Source organism: Thermobia domestica, chromosome 1, assembly GCF_964235325.1.
Source record: "Thermobia domestica chromosome 1, izTheDome1.hap1.1, whole genome shotgun sequence".
Taxonomy (NCBI): domain Eukaryota; kingdom Metazoa; phylum Arthropoda; class Insecta; order Zygentoma; family Lepismatidae; genus Thermobia; species Thermobia domestica.
In genome coordinates this window covers 87,188,359-87,216,122 of record NC_137454.1, presented here as the reverse complement: position 1 = coordinate 87,216,122, position 27,764 = coordinate 87,188,359, and the positions used below count along the sequence as shown (strand labels likewise).

Genomic DNA, 27,764 nt, shown 5'->3' with positions numbered 1-27,764 from the left:
TTATATTTTAAACAGATAAACGCCATTATGCATAATTGTCGATCCATTCCTTAATGAAGGTCTTTCCAATACTTTCAGACAACTATCTATCTTGAATGCTTCGTTTCCAGTATATTCACAGTGGTATCTAACTTTATCACACCACCTTGTATTAGCGTAGGTCGTGCTGTGTAGGTCGCTATTTGTCAGTACTGAAAAAAAGTACTAAAACAGGCTTCTTGAAGCCAAATTTACTTTTACTTGAAAGAGCACACCTCAAACTATTTTTCTACACAGTTTCTATCAATGTTGAAACACTTGTCACAGCGGGTTATTAACTTGTCCAAACCTTCCTCAAAGAAACATCCTGCCAGTGAAGACAACCATAACTCCACAGCATTTTTTGCGTCGTCGTCACTTTCAAAGCGCTTACCGCCCAGCTCGCGCTTCAGGTGCACGAATAAGTAGTAGTCAGACGATGGCAAGCCAGGGCTGTATGGCGGGTGGCCCCATCCAAATTGTCGAATTCATGTTTCAGAGGCAATAGCAATATGGAGACGAACATTGTCATGAAGCAACACAACTCCTCTACTGAGCATTCTTCTATTTTTATGTTTTATTGCACGCCAAAAGATTTCTCAGAGTCTCACAGTATCGTTCCGCATTGATGGTTTCACCCCTGGGTACTAAGTAGGGGTGATTCGGAATAAAAATCTTAATTCCGGAATCGGAATTAAAAATTTAGTTATTCCGGAATTCCGAAATCTCGGAATTCCGTAATTTCGGAATCTCGGAATTCCGTAATTTCGGAATCTCGGAATTCCGTAATTTCGGAATCTCGGAATTCCGTAATTTCGGAATCTCGGAATTCCGTAATTTCGGAATCACGGAATTTCGTAATTTCGGAATCTCGGAATTCCGTAAGCTCGGAATCCAGGAAGTTCATTCCGAAATTTCGAAATCTCTAAATTCCGGAATTCCGAAATCTCGAAACTTCAGCTAGAAATTTATGAATTCCAGAATATGAGGACTTCGGTTCAGCACTTCTGAATCTTTGAAATTCGAAATTCCCAATAACGGTACGTCGATCCAGCATATCGGAATCTCGGAATGCTGAAATGTCAGCATCTGAAATCTTCAAGTAACATGATTATGAGATAGACATCAACACTCAGACAATGTAATGATGAAACTTACTCTTTTTTACTCATTGTCAGTGGCGGCAATACTCCGTCTTTCTGCAGAACGAAAAGAGCTGAGCAGAAGGACTCATTGAACAAAGTGTAAAGACTTCATTTACTGGTTCTTGTCTTGTTCTAATGTTCTACCCAAGGGCAAGCTCTAACATGTTTATACATCGTTGCTAGCTGGGTCACTAGTGCAATACGGATAGAGTATCGACCAGTTTCTTCCCTGCGTAGCTTCAAAATGATATATAGAAAATGAAAAACTTAGAAACAGGGTGCAGCCATAGATTGCGAGTTTCGTATTCATTACCTATATATTTACTTGCACACTTGAGCCGATATTCACCCTCATACTCCTTAATGTTTAGAAGCCAGGTTCTGGATACGTAGCTGAAATGCTCGTTCTGTGCACGAAGAGATTTTAGATTTTAGAAAGGCATACGACTCGGTTAGGAGAGAAATATTATACAATGTTCTTACAGAACTTGGAATACCAAGAAAGCTAATTAGATTAATTAAGATACGTTTAAATGAATCCCAAAGTAAAGTCCGGCTAGGAAAATTTTTGTCCACGAGCTTTCACGTCGAAAATGGCCTGAAACAAGGAGATGCGTTGTCGCCATTATTATTTAACTTTGTTCTGGAATACGCTATAAGGAAAATCAAAGATAGCAACCAGGGCCTACAGTTGAACGGTATTCACCAGGTTATGGCATACGCTGATGATGTAAATTTAATAGAGGATGATAGGAGAACAATAGAAAGAAATGCAGAGATCTTATTAAACGCTTACAGGGACATGGATTTAGAAGTAAATGCAGAGAAAACTAAATACATGGAAGTGTGTCGGGACCGTAATACGGAAAATTGTGGATGCGTTAAAATATTAAATAATACTTTTGATAAAGTGGATAGTTTCAAATATCTAGGATCAATATTAACCGAGGAAAATCATATTCACGAAGACATTAAATGTCGACTAAGAGCAGGGAATTCGTGTTACTATTCGGTGCAAAATCTCTTGTCCTCGCGAATTCTGTGGAGGAATTTGAAGCTTAAAATATATAAATCGATAATCATCCCTGTTGTTCTGTATGGTTGCGAAACATGGTCGCTTGCAGTGAGGGAAGAACATAGACTGAAAGTATTTGAGAACAAGATCGTGAGACGAATATTCGGACCCAAGAGGAATGGGAATGGGGAATGGCGGAAACTTCATAACGAAGAACTACATAATTTATACGGTTTACCCAGCATTGTTAGGGTCGTCAAGTCTAGGAGGCTTAGGTGGGCAGGTCATGTAGCTAGAATGGTAGAAAGTAGAAACGCTTTCAAAATCTTGACTGGAAGACCAATCGGAAAACGACCATTAGGAAGACCTAGGCGCAGATGGGAGGACAATATTAAGGTGGATCTCGCCGAGATTGGAATACAAAGTAAAAACTGGATGCAGTTAGCTGAGGATAGAAGTCAGTGGAGAGCTTTTGTGAACGCGGCATTGAACCTCCGGGTTCCATAGGCCATAGAATTAGTTAGTTAGTTTAGTCATATGTGTACCAAGTTTGGTTGAAATTGCTTCAGGTGTTCCAGAATTATGCTGAAACAAACATACATCCATTTTTATAAGACAAAGCATCTAGCTCTTCTCCCTCATAGTTTTCTTAGTTTTTATTTTCTTGTATTAGGAAAACAACTTTTCAACGAAAACATGTGGTTCGGAGCTCACATACGTAGTCGGTCCCGTAACTAGCTGATAGCAAATAGTTTTTCATAAAGTAGGTTTTGCATAATGCTATACCATAATTATGTAATTTTTGTAGATAGCATGGCACAAAAATTAATTCAATTATACCATACCTTTTTTAATACACAAAATGAAAACTTTCCTTAATGTCAAATGTATTTTGCGTTAATATAAAGAAGAAATAAAAATATGATAGATCTGAACTGCGGAAGATTGGAAATACAATGTAATATATTTGTAATAACTGTATTTAATATTTGTAAAAGCAGTGGAAAAATATACAATCAATCTAGCTTTCAACATAAAGTAATAATGAAATGCCATATCAATAGAATGTTAATCCTCTCAAATTTCTTTAATTTAAAGGAAACCTATAATTTTAGTTTCTACCGTAATTTTTTCTATCAGAGCTTTACATAATAGCGGATTCTTACTCTTATAAGTTAGGCTACCTGTTCATAAGATCAATAAAATAAACAAACAAAAAATACCTTATTATGTTTAAAGATGTTGGTTAATGGAATATAAATTTCGTATAAATTTTCATAGATTAGAATATACATTATTACAATTAATTTACAAAAACTAAAAAAAAATACACATTACCTCAAATCCAATAATATCATTGTACAACATTTTAATACTTTTCTGAACACGGTACTCGCGGTTATAGAACAACCTTTATTTCGTCGGACTCTGATGTATAAAATCAGTTCTTCGATCCCGACTCGTGAGAGGATAGTTATGTTCGCGACAATTTTCAAGAGAATAAATGTTTTAAAAATTAGAAATAATATCCTCTATATTTGATGGATGCCATTAAACCTGATTGTATCTGTACATTATTTCTACTACAAAATGTTACTTTTGAAAATTGTTTTATTCTTTCATAGCGTTTTCAGTCTGGTTAGTTTTACTAGGACATATGTAAAAGGCACAATGGAAACGTACATTAACTACAAATTAAAATAAAAAGTACTTATCATGATGAAACATAAGGAAATGTTATACAAATAACATAATAACAATATATATTACGCATATTTAATACGTAACACTAGAAAACTAAGAAAATGTTATGCTGTACAAACAACATTTTAAATACGAAATATTATGAAACTTAAGAAATATATTAATTGAAATATTATATTGAAATAATGTATTAACATTATGAAATCAAAGGGAATGTTATTTGAATAATATACAGATACATCTATGCAGTGATAATGACATTGGTAACTATGCCCTTCTCAATAGCTTAAATTTACCGTACCTTTGAAAATAAGAAAAAACAGATACAGAGACCGACAGAAGTATTGGAATAATATAATTAATACTTTATTTACATTGTATGAATTATAAACAACATACATCATATTTGCTTAGTAGTGTTGAATTTGTAAACATATAAACGTTACCATTATGTGTCTCCGAAACTATATTTAAAATATCATAATGCATGTATTTAACACACAATATATAGAGTCTACTATATTTCTCCTGCGGTCTCACTTATAGGACGACATAACGTCTCCAAACGAGTAGACACATGACTGGATGCATGTTTTATGCCCCCACCACACAGTCGTTGATTTCATACTGTGCCTTGCAACAGCAGCTCGCAATTGTAGTGTAAAGCTAAGCATTCACAAGTGACATGGGGTGTAAAGGTAAGGAGACAACAGTCGAAGAGAGAAATGTTGTAATTAATCTGTACAAACAACACAAACCCCTCTCCGAAATTGATAGTACAGTCAACAGAAGCAAAATCATGGTGTTCTCCATCATTTAGCGCTTCAAACAGACTAATAGTGTTGTGAATAAACCGAGATATGCCGCTCCTTCTAAACTTACTACTAGAGACAGGAGCCAAACAAGCAGAATCCGGCATCTGAGATTAGAGGAAGCCTTGAACAATATTCTGGCACTGTGATGCACACAGGAACAGTTGGACGGGTTTTACATAGTGCCGGTTACAATGCCAGTTTTCCTACGAGGAAACCATATGTCAATTGTGTGAATCAGAAAAAGAGTCTAAAATTTGTTAACCTGTATAGGGGAAGCCAACAGAATTCTGGGATCACGTTCTCTGGTCGGATAAAAACAAATTCTGCTTATACAAGGGTGATGGACGTGTTACAGTGTGAAGGCTATCAAATACAGCTAAGAACATGGTAGCTACAGTGAAACATGGAGGCAACAGTGTGATGGTATGGGGATGTACGTCTTCATCAGGCGTTGGGGAACTGGTGCTCATAGATGGAATCATGGAAAAGTTTGAATACAAGAGAATTCTTGAAAACAATCTTAAGAGGAGTGCACAGAAGCTAGAATTGGGAAATGGTTATTACTTCCATCAGGACAATGATCCAAAGTATACTGCGGAAATTATGAGGCTTTGGATGGTGTATAACACTCCTCACACTTTGAAGATACCGACCAAATCACCAGATTTAAATCTTACAGAGAACATCTGGAACGAGCTCGAAGATCGTGTTAGGAAACATCACATTAGAAGTAAGGACCATCTGAAAGAACTTCTTCAGAGTGGAGAAATATGAACTCTGCAGTCAGCACAAAAAAGTACAGTCATGTTAAAAAATTATCGTAGTAATCCATAGAAAGGGGAACATAACTAATTACTAGCTGTTCTCTGTTGAATGCTGATATCCAGATGTAAACAAACTATTTTCATCCTTTCTGGTAGTGGAAATAAGTATCCGATGCTTTTCATGAGTTTATATATTTAGTAGAAGACTCAAATTTATTTTGTAGCAGTTGTAATTTTGTCTACTTTCTTTGCATACCTATAGAAATGATAAATCTAGTAAACATGTTTATGTTAGAATAATTATGTCGGACTCTGTACTTCGTGTTGATTTATGAATCCCCTGTTATACTAAGCCAGAGATGTGAAACAATGAGGAAATTTAGCTTATATTCAATAGTATTTTAAAATGTTTTTGGGACAATAGCTTTGTTCATGGACAGAAATATTAACTGCCCAGCATGCTCAGCGGTAAGATTATTTGTGTACACAAATATTTTCTCGCTAATTTTGTTAATCTTGAAAGATGGTGGGAATGATTATTCCACCAAAGTAGTGGCTCTTCTTCCAAATCTGCATCCCTAAGGCTTAGGTACAGGTTCAATTATTCTATTTGACTGCCTTCTTTATCCTGTCACCAAATGTCCTTCGTTTTAGGCAACTGTCTAATCTTTTAGTACCAACATTCCCTCGATTATCTTTTTTAGGATTTCCTGTTGGAATAAGTCTCAACTTATACAGTACTCTACCTTTTGTTATCTCAATATTTTTACCCAAATTATCTTCTTTAAACCTGAGATCTAAGAAAGCACAAATTTTCTACAGAATTCTGCTTCTTTCATCCTTCTCGAATCGCGATTTCAGAAGAGACAAAATTTCCATTTTCATGCTTCTTTCATCTTCTTTGAGGCTGCTTCTAAGATCTGTTCACTATCTCCCTCTTCAGTCAAAAAGTCATAGAATGAAAGATTTGTTTCCTGCGTACTTGCTTCATCTTGTTATGATATATCGTCTATTAGTTGAGATTCTTCGACTTGAAATTTGTTCATATGATCTTTTGAAATTTGTTCATATGATGGCCATATGTCCGACGCTGTAACAGATGTTTCTGCTGACATACTGTCACAAAGCATTTGTAAGGACGATAATAGTTAATAATTCTAATTAATAATCATACTTAATAATTCTGTTTCTTCGTTCTGGAGGATAAGATTTTTATATATTGTTTGAGACAGAACTTTTGCTATTTCTTCTTTGCGTGTTAAAACTACCAGCATCAAAAGGAAAGTAAACAATCATCTTGTTGGCGTGCATGACGGAAGTATTTTACGCAGAAGGCCTAATGCATCTTACTCTTCTTGCAGCGCATGTCTCATTTTCCTGCTTTGACTCATAATTTGTCTGTTTCCGAAGGTCCCTGTAGCTCAAGGGCTTTGTTTACTCTAATATTCAAAGTATGGCCGAAACAACTCAAATGTTGGAAATCGCTCAAGTCAACAATGGCCTTTACAATATTGGTACTACTGTTGTTACATAACGAACATTTTCAGTTAGTATTACCCACATATCTATACTAAAATATAAAGCCTCTAACAGATTTGATTTCGGAAAATCGGAATTCCGGAACTTCATCGCAAATATCGGAAGTTCGGAATTCCGGAATCTCGAAACAAGATCTGAAATTTCGGAAGATCGGAATTCCGGAATCCAGAACACGATACTAAATTTCGGAAGGTCGGAATTCCGGAATTTTAAAACTCCATCGGAAATTTCTAATAATCGGAATTCCGGAATTTTCGAAATTCCGGGATCTCGGAATTCCGAAATTCCGGAATTCCGAGATTCCAAAAATTCCGGAATTCCGAGATTCCGAAAATTCCGAAATTCCGAGATTCCGAAAATTCCGAAAAACGGAATTCCGAAAAATTCCGGAATTATCGACATTCCGAATTCCGGAATTGAAATCTCAATTCCGAACACCCCTAGTACTAAGTCAACCAGCAAAGCCTCTTTCCTGTTCCAAAACACTGTGCACATTAGTTTTTGTGCTGACATTGTCGTTTTGAACTTTTGTTTTGTGGGAGATCCTGTGTGTCGCCACTCCATTGATTGTTGTTTCGATTTTGGGATGACATGGCGAATGCACGTTTCGTCACCACTCACGTTATTTTTTTTTTTAAGTACTCCCCTTCCTCGCTGTAACGGGTAAGGAATGTCAAAGTACTGCCAAGTCGTTTGGTTTTATAGATGTCTTTGAGCATTTGGAACCCAGTGGGAACACAATTAGCGATAACCTAAGCGGTCAGTAAAAATCTCATGCAAAACAATGATCGAAACTTGAGTAAACTCATCTGAAAGCACTGTCATTGTGCACCGCCTATTCTAACGCATTTTCTCATCCACATTTCTCACCAACTCATCAGTCACAACAGAAGGCCGTCCACTTCGTGGATCGTCCGCTCTTCATTGAACTGCCTCGCCCACTTTCGCACCATTCCATCATTCATTGCAGTTTCACCATAAGTTTCTATAATTTAACGATGAATTTCGGCGGACATAATGTTCCTTGCATTCAAAAACCGAATAACAGAACAAATCTCACAATCGGCGGGTTCAGCAATTGTTTTAAACATTGTAAACGGTCACAAGTTATAGAAACGCGCAACAACTCAGCGTCAGTCGAGAGGTAATTAACCAGTGAAACCAGCGCGGAGCGCCAACATTAGCGCTGCGGTGACGTTCAAACAAACTGTGCGTATTGCCAGACAATGGTGGGATGTTATGTGGAGGAAGGTTTGGACAAGTTGGTCACCCTCTCTGACAACTATTTGAACATTGGTGGAAACTATGTCGAAAAATATTTTCAGGTGTGTTCTTTCATGTAAAAATATAGTTGGCTTGAACAAAACTGTTTTAGTATTTTTTTTTTAAAACGGTACTTACTCTAACAGCACAAGATGTGCTAGGCATGTGCCATTTAGGTGTCCAACTACTTTTTAGGTACCCGACACTTGGCACATATGATATGTGCTAAGTATCTACTTCAGCTACCTACAGTTTTAGGTGTTTGTTACACCTAATTGATATTTCTAACTATGCACCACAAATATTGCATTTATATACCTGGATCAGTTTCGCGCTCTAATACTCATTTGTTTTTATATCGTCACTTGGGACATATATCTATCATGTTCTAGATACGTCCTTTAGATACATACTGTTTCAGATACCCTAACAGCACAAGATGTGCTAGGCATACACCATTTAGATGTTCTAAATTCATCTCTCACATTTGATGCATTTGTTGCTTCTTTTTCTAAGCGATTGTGTACTAGAAGCAACAAACGCATCAACTTTATTAGATGGCAACTGTCGCCGATCATTTGAAAGTGAATATGAAAAAAGTAAATAGACACTTGTCATTTTGTTATTAAATTACATGGCGAACAGATTTTTATCTGATCCCAAACGGTTATCGTCGAATATACGCGCTGAAAGGAACACTCTCATTAGCCAAAATCAAAAGACCTCAACAATTTATCCCTCTACAAGCGACGTTCTCTCCATCGCCTCCGTGGCCAAGTCATACAAGTGCGAAACGTCGACGAGAGCGGACGTGCGGAAGAGTTCTCAGAAGACTGTTATGACTGTGTTGCATACGAGTGTTTGTGAGACGTACTGTTACTAATAATTTTCTGAGATTATTGCTCCTGTGTATTGCAGGTACGTTTTTTTTTTTTTTTTTTTTTACCTGTAAAAGTGAAGTAAAATGAATCGTGTAAACACGATTCAATTTCTATTTGAAAATGGAGCACAGAAACCTAGTGCTTTTGACTTGCATGATTGTTTTTTTTGAAACTTTTCATTTGCAAGAAGACGAAATAGCTGCTATTCAATTCCCGACTACCCAACGTTGTGTTTATTTAAAATTAGTGCTTGAAACTCGAATGGAGCAGAATCTTCGAGACGCTAATGGTGAACTCACTTTCAAATATAATAATGGAGCCGTTGCTAAAGTGTTGGTAAATGATCGTACTTTAGAAAAGAAAGTGTTACGCATATTTAATTTGCCCCCGAATACTTCGATTCCTTGTATTCAGACGACTTTAAGTGCCTACGGTAATGTGTTAAGTGTTACACCTGATGCATGGTCTAGGTAATATTGATATACTGTAAATAATGGCATTTATCTTGCCCATGTCCAGCTTAAAACATTCCTTCATTTTTGATGTTTTCAAAATATCAAAGACATATTATTTATGAAGGACAGCCTAAAACTTGCCAACGATATCATTCAGAATTACATAAAAGCTCTAATTGTCCTTTAAATACTCGCCCTACAATGTTGCCTATACCCCCTACTTTTACCCGTCAAGTGCCTGTATCTCCCCCTCTGCCATCCAATCTAGTACTACAGAAAGTGAATTACATGTAACGAAGGAAGAAATTGAATTCAATTCTAATAATGTTCGCCAACAACCTGTAGCTCCAAGCAAAGTGTTGAGAACCAAGCACAGGCAGAAACAGCTGACGTAACACCAGAGGAAGTAGCTGGTGTTTCTCCCGTGGAACTCGCTCAGACCGAGGTAACTGAAGGTCAATTCACTTCAACAACAACAACAACGGGGAGTGTCGATAGAAAGCAGAGGCTTCTTGTGTGCTTTAAACTGATACAAACGATAATAACTCTGACCTTCTCAAAGACGATGACATCGATAGTAATGATGATTTTCCGTTACTACGATCTAGCCAACGTAAAATTAAACGTTCTATATTAGAGACTAAAAGACATGATAATGCATCGCCAGAAAGACGGACACGTCAACAAATTGAGCTTTATCTGCAAAATAATAGTACTGCCTCACAAAAGAAATTAAATACGGGTGATAATCAGGCGAGCAATATGGATTGTTCTGAAACGACGTCTGTAAATACCTGACTACTTTGTTTTCCTTTAGTTTACATTTAAAACGAAATGAGTGTTAAGGTAGCCTTGTGTTTACTCTGTTTACTAAGTTTGCTGTGTTCACGTATGTCATTATTGAGTTGTGTTACTGTTAATGTTATTGGCATTAGTTCTGAAATGAAACGTCAACTGTTTAAACAGTTTATATTTGACCACGATCCTGGAATTATTTTTTTTCAACAGGTAGTTCCCACCCAACACAAGTACATACTGATCATGTGTAAAGAATGTTCCTCGAGGTACATTGGAATGTACATGATAGGTACGTGAATAGAGCAATCATGTGAAATACACATGTAAGGAATAAGGTTACTTCCGCCCAAAAGTACGTGCATGACACATACCGAGGAATGTATCTATTATGTGTATATCACGTACCGTGTATGTACTTGACACATTTACTTGGCATTGGCATGTGCCAGGAATGTACTAGGCATGTCAGTAATGTTCCTTAGGGCAGTGCTATGCAACTGGGGGTGCGAGTACTTAAATACTAAAACCTTAACGCTTCATTTTTACGTTCGAATTTAGAAGCTTGTACTTTTAAAAAAAGCCAAGCAACTAACTCTGAAAATATATGCCCTCCTCCGGCATCTGTGTGGCAATTTAACTATCTATTAAAATACTACAGTAACATTTACGAGCGACCGAGCTCTAACCTATAATCTTAGCATTCAAACCTTTGATTTACGGTTATTTGTGATTTCACGTGTATAACAAAGACAAATATTTTGAAAAGAGTGTAGTTTAAATAAATTAGTGAAATAAATATTTTTCACAAAGTTTATCCTTTTAAATTATTGTTCAAAGGCCTTTGCCTTTAGTAAGCCTTCTCCGAAATACATGCAAATGAATTGTGCTGCCATCTTTGGAGCTCTTTTAAAATACACATATATGTTTCTCGACAATGAGATCTCAGAAACTACAGGCTCTAGAAAGATGACGTTTTCACTGATCGATTGCAAATTTCATGTAGATTGTCCAGTTCTAATTGAATATTTAAAAAACATGGGCACTATTTCTTTAGTACATTTTTACGGGTACATTGGAAGTGTTGAACTTTCAAAAAAATAAAATAAAACATCACATCCTAATCATTACACATTCCAACACCACACTGTTGTATATAGCGGTTGTATATGTCTCCGGCATTTGTTTCATAGCCAAATAATAATGGAAAAGGAAGGATAACCATTTCTCCAGTCTAAGATGAACTTTTTTGGGGAGTGTTTTTCCCAATAAGCACCATATATAACTGACAATATATTAATTTTGTATGTATATTACAATGTGGCTAAACTCAGAAAGTGGCTATAGAAGTGAAAAGCATATGGCTAAAAAGCCACTATTGGCTCTTTGGAAATTATGTGACTAACGACGTTCTCAAAATGGCCAGATCTCGTCACAAAGTGGCTAAATTGGCAACCCTAGTCGCAATACGAAGCAACTTACGCACAACCATGCCATGGTACATGGGGTATGTGCCATTCACATTCCTCACATTCCAGTGAAGCATGTAAAAGTACCTTGCAAGTGTCAGAAATTCCTCGAAAGGCACGTACCTAGCGACACGTGCTATGCATATGAAATGTACATGTTTCAAGTACCAGGTACGTAAACGGTACATATGGAACTTAAATGGCACGTTCCTAGAATGTACCTGGTTGGGTGGGTTGAAGATAATTTCGCTTATCTCCCTGGTTATAAATCTTATGTCAATTCGGGAGTGGACCGGAGAGGTATTGCAATTTTGATCAAACACGACTTTGAGATATATCAGTTGCGCATGACACCAGATGGCCGTGCTATTGCTTTTCTTTGGAACAAAATATTATTTCTTAATACCATATATATTCTCCTAGTGGGCATACTAAAATAAATGAACGTAAGATATTTTTAATGAAACGTTATTATATATGTTTAATCTAACATACGATCATGTAATTTTGGGAGGAGACTATAATTGTATTATTCGATCTGAAAAAGATGCCACAAGGGACATTAGTTATAGTCCTGAATTGCGATATTAAGTCGATGGACTTAGGTTACAGGATGTTGCTATTTTTAAAAAGAAAGATCATTTTTACACATATGTCCGTAGTAATACTAAGAGTAGAATAGACAGATTTTATTTTAGTGATAGGTTGTGTACACCATAAGTGATGTATGATGTGCGTGGTAATTCCTTCTCCGACCATTTTGCAGTACAAATATGGATACCTTATGATGTACCACGAAGGTTAATGGGTAAATCTTATTGGAAATTAAACTCCTCTTTGTTAGTTTTACCTGAAGTTAAAGAAAATTTTCGAAACTGTTGGATTTAATGGTGTGAACGTAAGCCCCACTTCAACTCTATTCTCAATTGGTGGGAGAAAATGGTTAAACCCAATATCAAAACCTGCTTTATGCGCATCGCACAAGATCAGGCTATACAGATTGCAATTTTTAAAGCAAAAATTTTAAATTTGCAACGCAAAAACTTAGAAGGGTTTACGGCAAGAAGACGTGATCCTCTGACGATTCCACTCGAAAGATTATCCATGTATTATCATATAAAAGAAACTCGCCGACGAGAACGTCTCAGTATTCCTTCTCTTCATACAGCGGATGCGAATGTCCTTCAAAAGCAACCTGATATAGCGAGCTTATATTCTCTCCGAACACCAAAATAAATTTAATGACATACCTGATCCTAGTCAGTCTGATCCGACCTTTCCTCTGCCGCAAGTGAATTTTCCTAACTCTGAAACACACCTCTTGACCCAACCATATACAATGGACGAAATCCACCAAGTAGTTAAATCTTCTAGTACGTTGAGTAGTCCAGGAGTTGATGGAATTCCGTATACTTTGTATCAATGTTATTGGGATATTATTGCCTCGGACTTCCTTGAAGCCGCTCATTATATTCTAGAGACGGGTCAGGTGTCTACCACATTACATTACTCAACTGTGATTACAAAATTATTGCGAAATGTCTTGCCCGTAGATTGCAACCTTTCATGCCTGATCTATTGCATGACGCCCAAAGTGGCTTTAGTATTGGTAACAAAATGTTAGATGTTCTAATGGACTTCCGCAACACAGTTGCTTGGTTTGATACCACTGGTACTATGGGTGGTTTACTGAGTTTAGACCTCTGTCAAGCTTTTGATAATGTGAGACATTCCTATTTATTTCATGTTATGAAACATATAGCGTTACCTCATAAATTCATTCAACAAGTCCAAACCCTGTTTTTACATGCAGCTTCTAGACTCCAAGTCAATGGTTTCTTGACAGCGGCATTCCCAATTCGTAAGTCCATACGCCAAGCAGACCTTTTGTCGTCGGTGTTGTTTAGTATATACTAGCAGCGTTCACCCCGCTTCGCTGGGGTCACCCCGGAACGCAATAAACTTTGTTACTTAGATAATTTTTACTTTTTCGCTTTCAAGTGATATGATAAAAACCATAGAAGATTGGAGTAAATGTTAACATTATATCGCCTGTCATTTATGTTAACCCGCCGAGTGACACGGTCATGTGGGTTGCATATAAATACGGTTAGATTTAGCTATGATGAGCTAACAAAGGATTTGTACGTTATGGACACTTGAATGGTCAATTATCTCAAGACACTGGTAATTGAAAATTAAAGTGATATGATAAAAACCATCTAGGGTCCAAATATTAATAACCCCCCAAAAATGAAAGAAATTGGTTCAGCCGTATTAGCGTGATGAGCTAACAAAGGATTTGTACGTTCTCTTTTATATATATAGATCTCCTGCCTCTTATTACGGAATTCGATCGCCAGCTTACTGGAATTTCAATAAACGGCACTAAACTTGCATTGCGATCTTATGCAGATGACATTAGTGTCATTATCCATTCAAAAAAGGATTATCAACAAGTTATGCACGTTATGGCTCAGTTTGGAACATTTGCTGGAGCTAGTCTAAATATGCATAAATGTAAATTTTTACAATTTGGTGTTACAACTCTGCCTTAGTAAGACTATTCATGGCTTTGGATTAATTGTTTTAACAAAACTCTTTTGTTAAAACTCTGCCTTATTTGCCGACTACTATAGCTGTTGTGTCGCAAGTCTCTATCTTAGATATAATCTACCATACAAATGTTTCCTCAATGATTATTTCTAATTGGAAGAGAGTGGTCACTAATATAAAGTTACTTTGTAAGGATATTCGTTTTCGACCATTTAATTTGGAACAACGGATCTGGATTTGTCATAGCTATATTTATGCAAAATTATGGCATGTTACTCAAGTTTTGCCTGCTCCGAAGAATAGTCTAACTCAAATTCAATCTTTGAGTCTTTGGTATATTTGGCAAGGGCAACTCTTTCGTGTGCCTTATTCAATACTGTGTAAAAGGAAGGAGATTGGAGGTCTTAATTTGATCAATATTCGTTTCAAGTGTTATGTTCTGTATTTCACGAAATGGTATTGTAAACTGTATCAAGAATCTCCTTCCTTCACTAAAGAGTGGGCCCGGGTACTCCAATCGGCGCCCAAGGTTCAGATCCTACTCAAAAGGTACCGAACTATTACAATACCTCGGCCAGTTGTTCCCAATCTTTTTTTACTAATGACACATTTTACTTGACGCCTACGATATCGCGATACACTGTTTGATTTTTTTTAATTAAAAAATATAAATTATAATAATGTTATACCGAAAATTTCAAAGGTATATATATATATGCTCAAGGGCACTAAAACCACAAAATTCTTCTTGCACGCTACTGATAATACTGTATAGTACTGAGGCCATACATAGGATCTGTTGGAAAAGTTGCGTATACGGCATTTCTCTTTTGAAATTGTTTCTACGGTGGTGATGAACTATTTATAGCTTGGTCACGTGATCCAGTTCGTGTGAGGTTCTTTCAGTTGCGTTTCAAACTTTAACCCTTTGGAGACGACTGTATCAGCGAGGAATTAATTTAAAAGTTTTTTAAACGATACAATAAACATAGAAGTCAACTTTGTATCTTATTTTATTCTCAAGTCTCTGGCGTATACATGCGTAGGTAGTTTGACTGTTTGCTCGCAGGGAAGGGGCGATGACGTCGTTACGTAAATTGTCAAATACATTTCTAGAGCTCCATTTCCATAGCTGCTGCTCCTATTGGAAAAGTTGTGTATACAGAATTTATCTTCTACAATATTTCCTTAAGTCTTAATGGATTACTTCAATCTTAAACAAAATATCTTTATAATACCAGAGTTTTCAAAGATTTAAGACAATATCCAACACTAAATTGGCATTCATTACTTTGAACAATTTCCAATTTTCGAAGATTAGCTCTATTTCCATGATGAATATAGTAATAATAAGTTAAGAACATTATTTTGATAAAATGTTAAAGACAGACTTTTCTCTTCAAACTTATATATAATAGCTCCATACAGAAAGAAAGCTTACCTATTATTTTGAATGTAATGGAAAACTATATTTGAATTCATATGCTGCAATATTATGGTATTAGAGGATCTTGAGTTACTTAGCACTACAACATACATGTTAGGTGTAGGGATTATTAAAACCATTAAAACCACATTCACAGAATTTAGAGCGCGAAATCATTTGCAAACAATGCCTTTGGCACATTTGTTTTGCATTTATAAGGTACAGGAAAATCCGGTGGAAGTATTTCTTCTACTATGGAAGACAACCAATCACAATTTTGTTCGAAGAAACAGTAATCCTAGGGATTAATTGGTGCATTATTCTCAAGTATGTGATACAAACAGTGATTCTGGAGATACACTCTCTTCATGTGTAAATGTGTGGGAGAAGATGTTAGTGGAAACTTTGAAAAATCAATACTTTTCATCCTTGACACTCCGTCACTCTAAGGTCATTTAGTTTTGTACATAGTTTGCTTTTAAGGTACTTGCAAGATACGACTCACCTTGCTGGACCATTGTGTTGGGTAATTCATTCATATATTGGGTATATATATTTCAAGTTCAACAGCAACGTGTTTGGTTGAAAATTTACGTGTGGTGTCGCATCCAGAACAGCTGGTAAACGTTGGTGAACGATTCAGGTATGTATTCAATAAGTTTGTGGACGTGTAAGTATCTGGTTGTTACTCCTTAACCACATAGAATGCACATCTCGATAAATTCTTTTTTCTTAAACCTCAAAGCGTGAAAATACACTGAACATAAAAACAAATCAGCATCGGATGAAACAAGTACATCGCGTGTCTCTTCTGATGTCTTAATGGCGTGATTCACATGTAAAAGAAGTATTTCATTTGCTTCTTCAAAATGTGGCATTAGCTCTTTTATTTAAGTAGACTCACCATTCGAAAGACATACACTCTTCTCTCCATTGATTCTAAGTCCTTCTATGGAGATATAAACATTTTGCAAGGAACAGCGTTCCATAAAGTATTGTTCAAAGAACTACTGAAGATTGTATTTGTTGTGTATAGATGCACAAAATGCATTCATGTCCTTTGGAAGAGGTGTTTCCATGCTGGAAATAGTAATTTTAATAGGACCATAAGCTAATTCTTATTCTCACTGACGATTTAATACTTCCATCCAAGGAAACATCCATAACGACATCTGTTCTCACGGCTCCTTTCCATAGATGAAGTATTCTTTGGAACACGCGTTTCACTACGTACCCAAAAATTTGCAATGACTTTCCACAGGCTGCTGCTACCATCCTAGCGTGAAGCACGAAGTCGATCACGATTGCGGTGGGAAAAGTGGACTGAGGCAATTGTTTAAGTACAATTCCATCCGGTAAGTCTTTCTGTAGGTCACTAACAATATCTCACCTTTGAAGTTTACGGAGGAACCCATCTTTCGTCAAGTAAAAAGAACTGGATATTAGTCCCCAATGTAGCAGACGATCGATTGAATAACTTCTCTCACGTGCTATGTCAATAACCCTCAACGATCAATAGTTTCTTCTGTGCATCAACTTTTCTTGTATCTGATTGAAATTCATTGTTCTTCATTCGTTGTGAAGATGATTGCAGTTTCTTGGTTTTCTCAATGAAAATATCATTGCTAAGTTCATTATACTGTTTCTCTCCAATGTAAACACTTTCTAGCTTGAACTTCATTTCTTCTTCTGTAAAACTTCGCCCTATGATAATATTTTGAATTCCATTATCTGATAAAGCAAATGTTTTGTACCTTTCAGAGATGTAATTCGCAAGTGTTGTCACGAGCTTTTCATTATGAGCTGTTTTTGTTTTTGAAACCTCATGATGTTTCACGCATTCCTCATAGAATTGCATCCTATATAAAGTGGAAATAAGTGTTTTATTTCCGTTCTTTCATGCTGAATAAGATCTATTTGCGCCATAGATTATTGTTGTGAGTTATTCCAATGAATCCACTTGGGTCTTTGCAGACCTGTTGTACACCTGTTATAATGCCTGATGAATAGCAACACTACTGAAATGTCTTTTAGTACGCTGTACAACGAAATGCCCTTTCAGAATGTCTACATATAATTGTGGGTACACTTCAGCTAGTTTAAGGCAGTCTTCAAGAAGTCTGCTTCCACTTCTGGTGTAGTTTATCTTTCCAAAGCAGAAAAATAATGGTAACACTCTACGGAAAGTGGACATATGCAATCTCCAATTACCTTCTCTGTTGCTACGAAAGAATTATAGTAAAACAGGAAACAAGTTTTGAGCGAATTCGTTCCAATCCTTAAAACATTTCTGATCTCACATCCTTCCTAGACAAATAAATTAAAGTCTCTATAAAGATGTTCAATGAGAATGTGAAATTGACTAACTTTAAACAGGATTGAAGCAATCTTCTGGACATTGAATGCCTTCTGCAACACCTGGAGACGATCTATTCAGTCTGTATATTTATTTGGATCACAGTGTTTGAAAAATGCCTGCCACTGTAAACGTTTAATGGTCTCTGCAACTAGGAAGTGTGTGCACACTTCCCAAGCATAATTAGAACCATGGAGGGCGCTTTCTACAATATTCGGACAAAATACCAAGTTCAATGACAGTTCGGTGAGTAATGACCGAAACCCTATTCTTTCCTGACTAAAGCTATCTATAAATCTAATTATACGATAATTATGATAGGAGTAGCTACGCAAATGGTTCTATATAACAGTATTTTGCAATTTACGTAATGACGTCATCACCCCTTCCCTGCGAGCAAACAGTCAAACTACCTATGCATGTATACGCCAGAGACTTGAGAATAAAATAAGATACAAAGTTGACTTTTATATTTATTGTCAAACTTTTAAATTAATTTCTCAGTGATACAGCCGTCTCTAAAGGGTTAAAGTTTGAAGCAAACTGAAAGAAAACTTACATGATCCGGATCACGTGACCAAGCTATAAATAGTCCATCATCACCATAGAAACGCTTTCAAAAGAGAAATGCCGTATATGCAACTTCTCCAACAGGAATGGTCTGGCACAAAGATTAGTAAGACTATAAGTTTCTATAAAATGATGACTGTATGTAGTTCTTTGACATTGTTACTACCGTTGGAGACGTTGATTGATAATGTCTCAAAATTGATTCTGACTAATTGGCTCATTAAATTCTAAGATTTCCCTACACCGTCTAAAGCAGCGTTTCCCAACCGGTGTGCCGCAAATGGACCGCTGGTGTGCCGCGAGGAAATCGAAACAAAATTATTAATTCTATAGCAACCAAATTGTAGGACATAGGAAATAAATGTATATCTTTGTATTTCACATTACTATGAATTTCTACCATGGAAAAAATTACTGTAATTGTAATATATTATTCTACATCTATTACTGTGTAGCAGACAGTATTTCGGCTCGTACACGTTTCCACGGTTAGCTGCTATGTTATGCTTCAATTGAGAGTCATACTAACACCGAGAAATGGAAGCACTTGTACGGTACGCGTCAAGTGAACGTTCGTAGAACACATTCGCAAATGAATGACAAAACAACACTTCGTTCAACAGCTGTGTTTTGACTTCAACGCATCGCAAGCTGTGTGATTGCAATAATATGCACCGGTTTTGGTTAAAAGTTAAAAGTACAAGACATTTGTTTGTTTGTTCGTTATTTAGTGATCTTCGTTCTTAGTGAAAAGTTGGATACAGTTTTCGAAAAAGAAAGCGTATTTTTTTAAAAATCTGAGTCCTATATTTCATTGCAATTGTTTTCTATTTTGAAATAATAAAAAAAATAAGCATAATGAATTAGCATGGGGGGAAACCAGTGATCGAGCTTTCATCTCTGTGAGAAGGAGATCAGTAATCACAGAAAAAAAATACCATGATATTTTATATTTGCAAATAATAATAATAATAATAATAATAATAATAATAATAATAATAATAATAATAATAATAATAATAATAATAATAATAATAATAATAATATCTATGAGTGTGCCGCGTGAATTCAAGTTACACCCGTAGTGTACCGCAAGTTGAAAAAGGTTGGGAAACGCTGGTCTAGAGAGTTGCATGTCGCGACACTCAGGTTGAGAACCACTGGCCTAGGCTATATATTTGTTTGGTTTCATTGAACGCAATTAATAGGTATGAAGATAAAATATATTTTCAAACCCTATTGCAACCTTTAGCAATAATAATAATAATAATAATAATAATAATAATAATAATAATAATAATAATAATAATAAACTACTTAGATTAGTACCCTAGTTATCTTAGGTTCATGGTTCATATGTTATTGTATTTATCAAGATGACTTTCAAATGATAGACCTACCATACACATGTGTCGATATTCATAAATTCGAGAAATTACCGCTTAAAGAAAAAATCAGAAGAAAATGTATTTTATCATATAGCCTTTGCTCGGCCATTTTCTCTGTAAAATGAATAACAATAATAATAATTGAGTTTGTTTCATAGTGTGAAACTACTATGTCAGACTTTCAATCTATGCAAATTCAATACTTAAACTTAAAGTACTATATCTATAACTTTTTGGCATACATTAGTTTTAGCTGCGTCGAGATTGATGTTGAATTTGGAAGTGTTCATTGATGTCTATTACTTTCGATTGCAATAGAGAAATAAAATCAGAGATTAAACATATTCTTCATGGTATTGAGTCCATATCAAAAACTTTGTCAGTATCTTTTTCCGTTTATATCCATTATGAGATCAGAATTGACTGGAAATCGTCCACCACTTCCGGTTTGAGCAGCTACATAAAAATCAAGACGAAATTCATTATAAAAATGCTGAATCCATTTCCAAAAAGCCGTTACTTGCTATCTATTACTGTTTATGATCTATCAAAATCAATATTAAAACCGGAAGTACAAGTAAATTTCAAGGATTTCCAGTTTTGGTACAGTGTTTCAGGTTGATTGCAAAAAAACACCTTGTCGCTATTTATTGCCGTTTCTAATCTATAACGATCAACATTGAAACCGGAAATTGTTGATTTCTACCACTTCCGGTTTCAATATAATGTTAACAGAGAAGATGGAACCTTTTACCGTTTGGAGTTCCCTCGTGGCTAAGCGGTTAGCGTACGCGCCTTTGACGTGGGAGACCCGGGTTCGATTCCCGGCGGGAGCTCATGTGGTTCGGATTCCACGTTAATCAGTAGGTCTACGTCTCATATAGCCTCGCTGCTGAAAGGGACGCTAAACTAAAATCAAATCAACGACTCTTTTACCGTTTGAGCTCTGATACCTGTAGACAGATAGACAGACGGAGGAACATAACCTTTCTATAAGACTTCCGACATTTATGCACAGCATAGTTTGGAATAATAATAATAATAATAATAATAATCTTTTGAACTTTCAAGGGATAGGAATGAAAACATTCGTATTTCCAGTCCTAAAATGTTAATATTTTTCTTACTGTTATTAAAATAATAAATTTAAATCGTGATTACTTAGGTAATGATTGCTTTTGCATTTCTTAATGGCAGCAAAGAACATTCTAACCAATGGAAATATGCACATATAACGCTACTACAATCTAATGGTATTTCTTATATCTTCCTTCTTTTCTTCGCAGGAACCGCACAACATGTTTGCGTTGATGGGGTATGACTATGCCCGCCGTTGGCTGGAGGAAAGGAAGAAATGGGAAAGCAAGATCTATATTCGTGCAGACGGAGGTCCATCCGCAGCAGACAAAACGTATCTGTTGAGACCACATCACATACTCAACAGGAAAAAGGCACAAGAAGTTAGGGAAGAAACAGCACGGTGAGAGAAACAAATTTGTTAAATGCTATTCTATAATCTCATTACAATGCTCTGGTATTTATCACTAACTGTAAGTCTTTTTCCGATCAAAGTTGTCAATGAAAATGAATTTTTTGAGCTTTATGTCCAACGCTTATGCCGGCTAGGCTAAAGGAGACGGTGGTGATGAGTTATGAATGAAAATGGTGGAATGAGGAAAGTGGGAGGAAACGGGAGAAGACCACGATAAAACCCACGCACACGGTGTTTGTCAACCATAAACTTCACTTGGCAAGAGTAGGGTTTGAAGCCGGGACCCCATGCACCATAGGTGAACGCAATACGGTGACACTCAAGAAATATGTGTGTCACCGTTAAGAAAAGGGCTCTGAAATTTTTCACAGACACGTAAACCCGATGACAATATAATATTTTGACAAACTTTTTGCTCTAGCTTATTGATTTATCATAATATTAAGAAATTCAATTATTTACAAATAATTATTGGACGTCCACTTAGTATGCCTTCACACTAGATCCTGTGAGACGCTCACGTGAGCTGCAGCTGCTAACTTTACATTGCCTTAAATGTACGCCTTCACACACGCGCTGCGGTGCAAGTGAGCCGCGATTCTGAGCTGCTATGAAGATGACCCCGCCAGTAGCCGGCTCGAGCGGGCTGCTGGCGGGGAAGAAAATAACAAGCAGTCTTATGAGAGCCTTTCACACGTAAGCATGAACTCAGTTGCAATGAAGAAAAGTGTACATATATTTTATATTGAAAAAAAAAAATATCATTTCGGTGTTACTCTGATAAAATGCACACTTTATACTATTATACAGTTCGTTAAACGAAGATATAGACATCCTGAAGTAATTGAAAAAATTTCTTTCATCTTTTCTCAGTTTAGGAAAGAGACTTTTACAACGATAATCTGTATTTACGTTGTTTATTTCATTTAATATGTAGGGCAAAAGTGCTTTAACGTTAGCACTTGGTATACAATAGAAAAAAAGGAAGAAAATGATATAATGTCATGAATAATCTTACTTTGTAGATCAAGGATGTTATAAAATAGCTATTCTATAACATCCTTGTTATAGATGTTATATTTTCAGTCGACAGATATCAATGTTTGTTGATTCGTTGTTTCGCTTCCTCCTCTGTTTGGTACAATTTAGGAGCGAGAAAATTAGTTGTTTCGAATACCAATGAGAATGAGTGATTTCCACTCACATTCTACAGCTACAGTTGTTAAAAGCAATAGTACACTTATTATTATATCAGTTCCGTTGCCAGAGTGGACATGCTTGTTACAAATACAATGCAAGAGGACGCCACTGTTGTTATGCAGAAGTGTACTGAATCGTTGTGATACAAATAACAAGTATTCTGAAATATAGTGCATTTAAATGATTGCAAATAGTGCGTAATCAATATATAGTTATCGTAGTAAGTAGTAGTCATATATTTATATGAATTATACTACAAAATAAAACCGAACTCAGGCAAAATAAAACGTTCGTTATATTGTAAAATGAATATTCTTCCAGTCTGGATCGATTTATAGGATGAATCATCATTGTTCTGTATCTTCTTTTCCTTTTTTGCTTGCAATTTATCGCTAAGATTAAGCTGCACCTTCTTCTGATTCTAACATGGCTGCCATTTTGATATCACGATCTTTCGAGCGGCTCAGAAGTATTCCATACTTTCACACTAGAAGTTCACATGAGCAACTCTCGTGAGCGGCTCACAAGATCTAGTGTGAAGGCGATCTTATACAACCCAAATGATGAAGGAAGTTCGGTTGGTTGCAGATGACTTAGGCGTTCATACCAACATGGTTGAGCACTTTCTTTTCGTACTAATAAGAGGAAGCAGACTCCTGCCTTCCACAATACAATTAAAATACTGAAGAAGACTAAAAAGTAAAATAATAATAATAATAATAATAATAATAATAATAATAATAATAATAATAATAATAATAATAATAATAATAAAGACTTTCAAAGGAGCGATTTCTAAACAAATGCACTAAAAGTTTTTTTTTTTTTGGGGGGGGGGGTAAATTGGGCGCGAGTGAATCAGTTCCTTAATGTAAACTAAAGCCCTTAACATTAGGAAGAGCGCCCAGTGCTTTTAGTCTTAAGGCCAGTTTATCCATCGACAGTTATTGCTCTTGTTCGGCTGTGAACGCAAATAATAAAATAACAAATAGTTATTCTTTTTTTAAAAAAAATATTCCGATAACTATCTTTCTCCAGTTAAATGTCCGCAAACTATTAGTTAAGCTAAACGGTGCTTCATATGCTAATTACTGCTCTAACAGCATGATATGAATGTTGTTCTCGTGAAACAAGAGAAGTCAAAATAATAGACAGGAACTCCAGTTCTTTTTTCTGATTAGAGATTTCAATGAATTTACATGGCCTATAGAAACCAAAAAAGTGACTTTAGATATCTGTTCGTCCGTCCGTCCTGATATAAATGTAAAAATGAAATTAATCTTTTGGCTTAACGTTCCAGGATTATGTCCTTTAGGCTAAGGGAGACGGATGATTAAGGTAAGTGAATGATGATGGGAAAATTAGTGGAATGAGAATTTCGGAGGAAAAGAAAAGAAATCTTCCAGTTTTACGTCCCACGTTTATGCCGGTTAGGCTAAAGGAGACGGTGATTGATTATGAAAAATGAATGAAATGGTGGAATGAAGAAAGTGAGAGGAAACGGGAGAACCACGATAAAACCCACGAGCATGGTATTTGTCCACCACAAAGTTCACATGGCGCGAGCTGGGATCGAGCCAGGGACCCCAAGCACCGGAGGTGAACGCTCTACCACTGAGCACCCGCGCTCCCGGAGGAAAAGAGAACCCACGGACACAATGTTGTCCATCACTAACTTACTTGGCCGAGGATTGATCTAGGGAACCCACGTACCAGGGGTAAGCGCTCTACCACTGAGCCACTGTGCTTAGGAATGGGGTTACCAGATTTTTCATATCAAAAAGTGAAGATTTTACAATTTTTAAGTATGGAAGAAAGGTATATATATATATAAGACATTCAGAATTGACATATAAAAGAATAAATATTTGGTTTCACACAGTAAGGTAGAATAATTTTAATTGGAAACCACAGTAGTTTCATTAAGGATATACACAAAACATTAAATATTACAATTATCGGTAGGAGCTCATTTCGTCTTACGTAGTCTCATTACCGAAAGGGACGTAAAACCGAAGTCAACAAACCAATGTAGTACACAAAATTTTGTTGCATTTTAATTGTATTTTAATAAAAAGTTTGCCTATGCTAGCAGCTCCATATCCTTTCTTATACGTTCAAAAAAATCTTTGTAAGATATATCGATATTCACAACCACTTGGAGGTCTGCTTTTATTAGTTCACAGTAGCTTCTGTTCTTAATATCAGTATATCACGGGATTGATTGAAAGAGCGATTTGATCGAGATGGTGTTGACAGACGAAGACTAACTATAAGATGCTGAAACCAAATTATTCTTAAAATAAGATTGGGGTGCCAGTTAAATAGAACATAAAAATGCAAGCTTTTGCAGTTCCTCTCTCAATACTAAGTTACAACACTGGGTTGTGTTATTAACAACGTGTGAGAAATCAGTTTCTCTATAATTACTCTCTTATCTCTCTAATTTATATATATATATATATATATATATATATATATATATATATATATATATATATATATATAAATATATAAAACATTTTAAAAGTGTCCAAGACTATCATTTATTTTATTTATTAAAAAACAGAAGCATGGGCAGAGTTATGGTGGCATTGCCCCCCTTAACTTTTTGACAAAAAATAAAAATGCCACCTATAAGTTGGCCACCTACCAAGACCTCCGAAACCGACCAAAATGTCTGCCCCCCAGCAGACAATTCCTAGCTCCGCCTATGAACAGAAGAAATAGTTTCACCAAAAAAAGCATATAAAGTACAAACGTGCCAGAGAAACATAACACTTAGTAGAAAACATAAGATCTGGTAACCCTAGTTAGGAGTATGTGTGTCACCGTTAGAGGAAGACAACAATACATAATACATTCTTCTAGTAACAGCGTATTCTTTCGTATTCAATACAAGCAATCTTTTCCAGCAGACGAAAAGCTGTCGATCATGTTGGCAATGAACAAGATACCTTTTAGCGCCACTAAAACTAATTTCTCTTGATTTTCTCGGAAACTGCGGATGAGAATTTACTATCAGGAATGTAATTTTCTTCAGTTTCATGTCATCTATTGATATATATATATATATATATATGTATATATATATATGGGGTGTTCCAAAATGATCTTCCCAACTTTGATCGCGTGTAAGTCAGAAATGGGAATAGATAGAAAGGTGCGGTTTGAGGCATAATGTTCACACACACACACCTAAAGTTTTAGTAGCCGTTTAACAGAGTTCAATGTGTGCGCATCTGTATCACGCAAGCAGATATCACCACACAGTTATGAAGCAGATCACACTACACGTTTATCTTTGGACTCCCGTCGACAATTTCCTGACTTATGTCAGGGTTCTCCGAGCCCCATATCCGCACAGTGTGTCGGTTTACCATCCAGAACACATGAAATCACGCTTCATGCGAGAACACCATATTTGACAGAAAGTCGGCGTTTTAGTCAGTGCTATTCAGAATCTGATTTACAAATGTTTTGCGCTCTGGCCTGTCATCATGTTAAAGCGCATGCAGCTACTGCAAGTTGAAGACATGCAGTTTCAGTCGCATGTATACCTGCGTGTGCACCATGCTCGTTGGTAACTGCAACTGTCGAGACCTTTTACGGATTGATATAGTTGGGCTCCCGAGAAATACCTGTTGCACATACACACACACACACACATACATATATATGTGTTATACAGAAATGAATGATTCCCCTTAATAGATGGCGTAGTTATTGTTCAACATTAATTTTTAAATCTGCGAATACTCGTTTTTTCTCGAATGTGGATTTAAACTTACACATATAATTTTGTTTCGCCCGATGAGATCTATCAATTGGTGTTTCTAAACTTTGGTAAATTGTTTTCCTGTTAAACGCTAAAATATTGTAGAAATTGTGGACGAACACTGTGTCCATATATCCTGTTTCCTCCCAGTGTCCTCTTTCCACTATTATTATCACTCTCATCCTTACAATTTCCTTTAGCCTCGGTGCATAATCGTGGAACGTTAATGTGTACTTTTAAGAAAAAAATAAATTGTTTAAACTTTCAACAGCGCGTGTCTAAAATGCCGCCTAAAGATTACATGAAACTTTACATAATGTTTAAACCTTACCATAGACTGTTCTTAATCATGTTGTTTACTTGGTTTTAGGCTTAGAAGAGAAGCAGAAGAAGAGAGACGAAAGAAGATGGAAGGATATAAAAAGCACCTTACTAGTATGTACAAACCTCAGCAGAAAGAGTACTGTGAACCTGTGTGTAGAGCTATAAGCACCAAATCGACTAAGAGCAAACCCAAGCAGATTGTGAAAGAGAAATGCACCAAAGAAGAATGCACGTGTGGAGTTGCTGGAGACTGTCAGAAATCCTAATCAGAAGGAAAAGGAATAAAGTTTAAATTTTGTGGGGTGTACAAAGAGAAAAGTTAAACTTTGTTTAAGTAAAAATTTGATTTTAATTTGTAAATAAGTCTATAAGACAAAAGCTTTGAAGAACGTATTATTGTATCGATTTTTTTTTTTAAATGCATGTTATTTAAAGAAAAGAAGACAAAACCATTTCAGTTTACTAAAATATAAAAACTCTGTCCTATACTAATTAATGAAAACATATTGTTACCAAATATATCATGATTGGTCTTTTTTAAAAAAATTGTGGATATCATTACTTGTGTATAGAACAATCAAAAGCCATTTTAACACATTAGCTGCCATGTGGACCTACTGAAGTTGTCTAAGAAAATATCCTCGTAGGTCCTACCGGACCAACAATTTCTAATTTGTTGAGTTGCCGTTAGAGTACTTATATTGTAAAGTGCTGATCTAGTGTTAATATACTGTAGTGTTTCTATCACACACAATACAGGAGAGACTTACGCTGTAGGTTTTGTTGTTAGATGTTTACTGATTAACCCCGC

The 27,764-nt window shown here is 36.0% G+C and overlaps 1 protein-coding gene across 2 annotated transcripts in view; it reads left to right on the top strand.

The window, feature by feature from the left end:
* The window catches only part of LOC145666244 (uncharacterized), an 80,746-nt gene extending 53,385 nt beyond the window's left edge, over positions 1-27,361 (top strand). For both annotated transcript variants that reach the window (XM_081733312.1, XM_081733311.1), the window contains exons 4-5: positions 21,446-21,639; positions 27,000-27,361. In XM_081733312.1, coding sequence (XP_081589438.1) covers positions 21,446-21,639; positions 27,000-27,219 — 414 coding nt within the window. In that variant the 3' untranslated portion in view covers positions 27,220-27,361. The remainder of the gene's footprint in view (positions 1-21,445; positions 21,640-26,999) is intronic.
* The last annotated feature ends 403 nt before the right edge of the window (positions 27,362-27,764 follow it).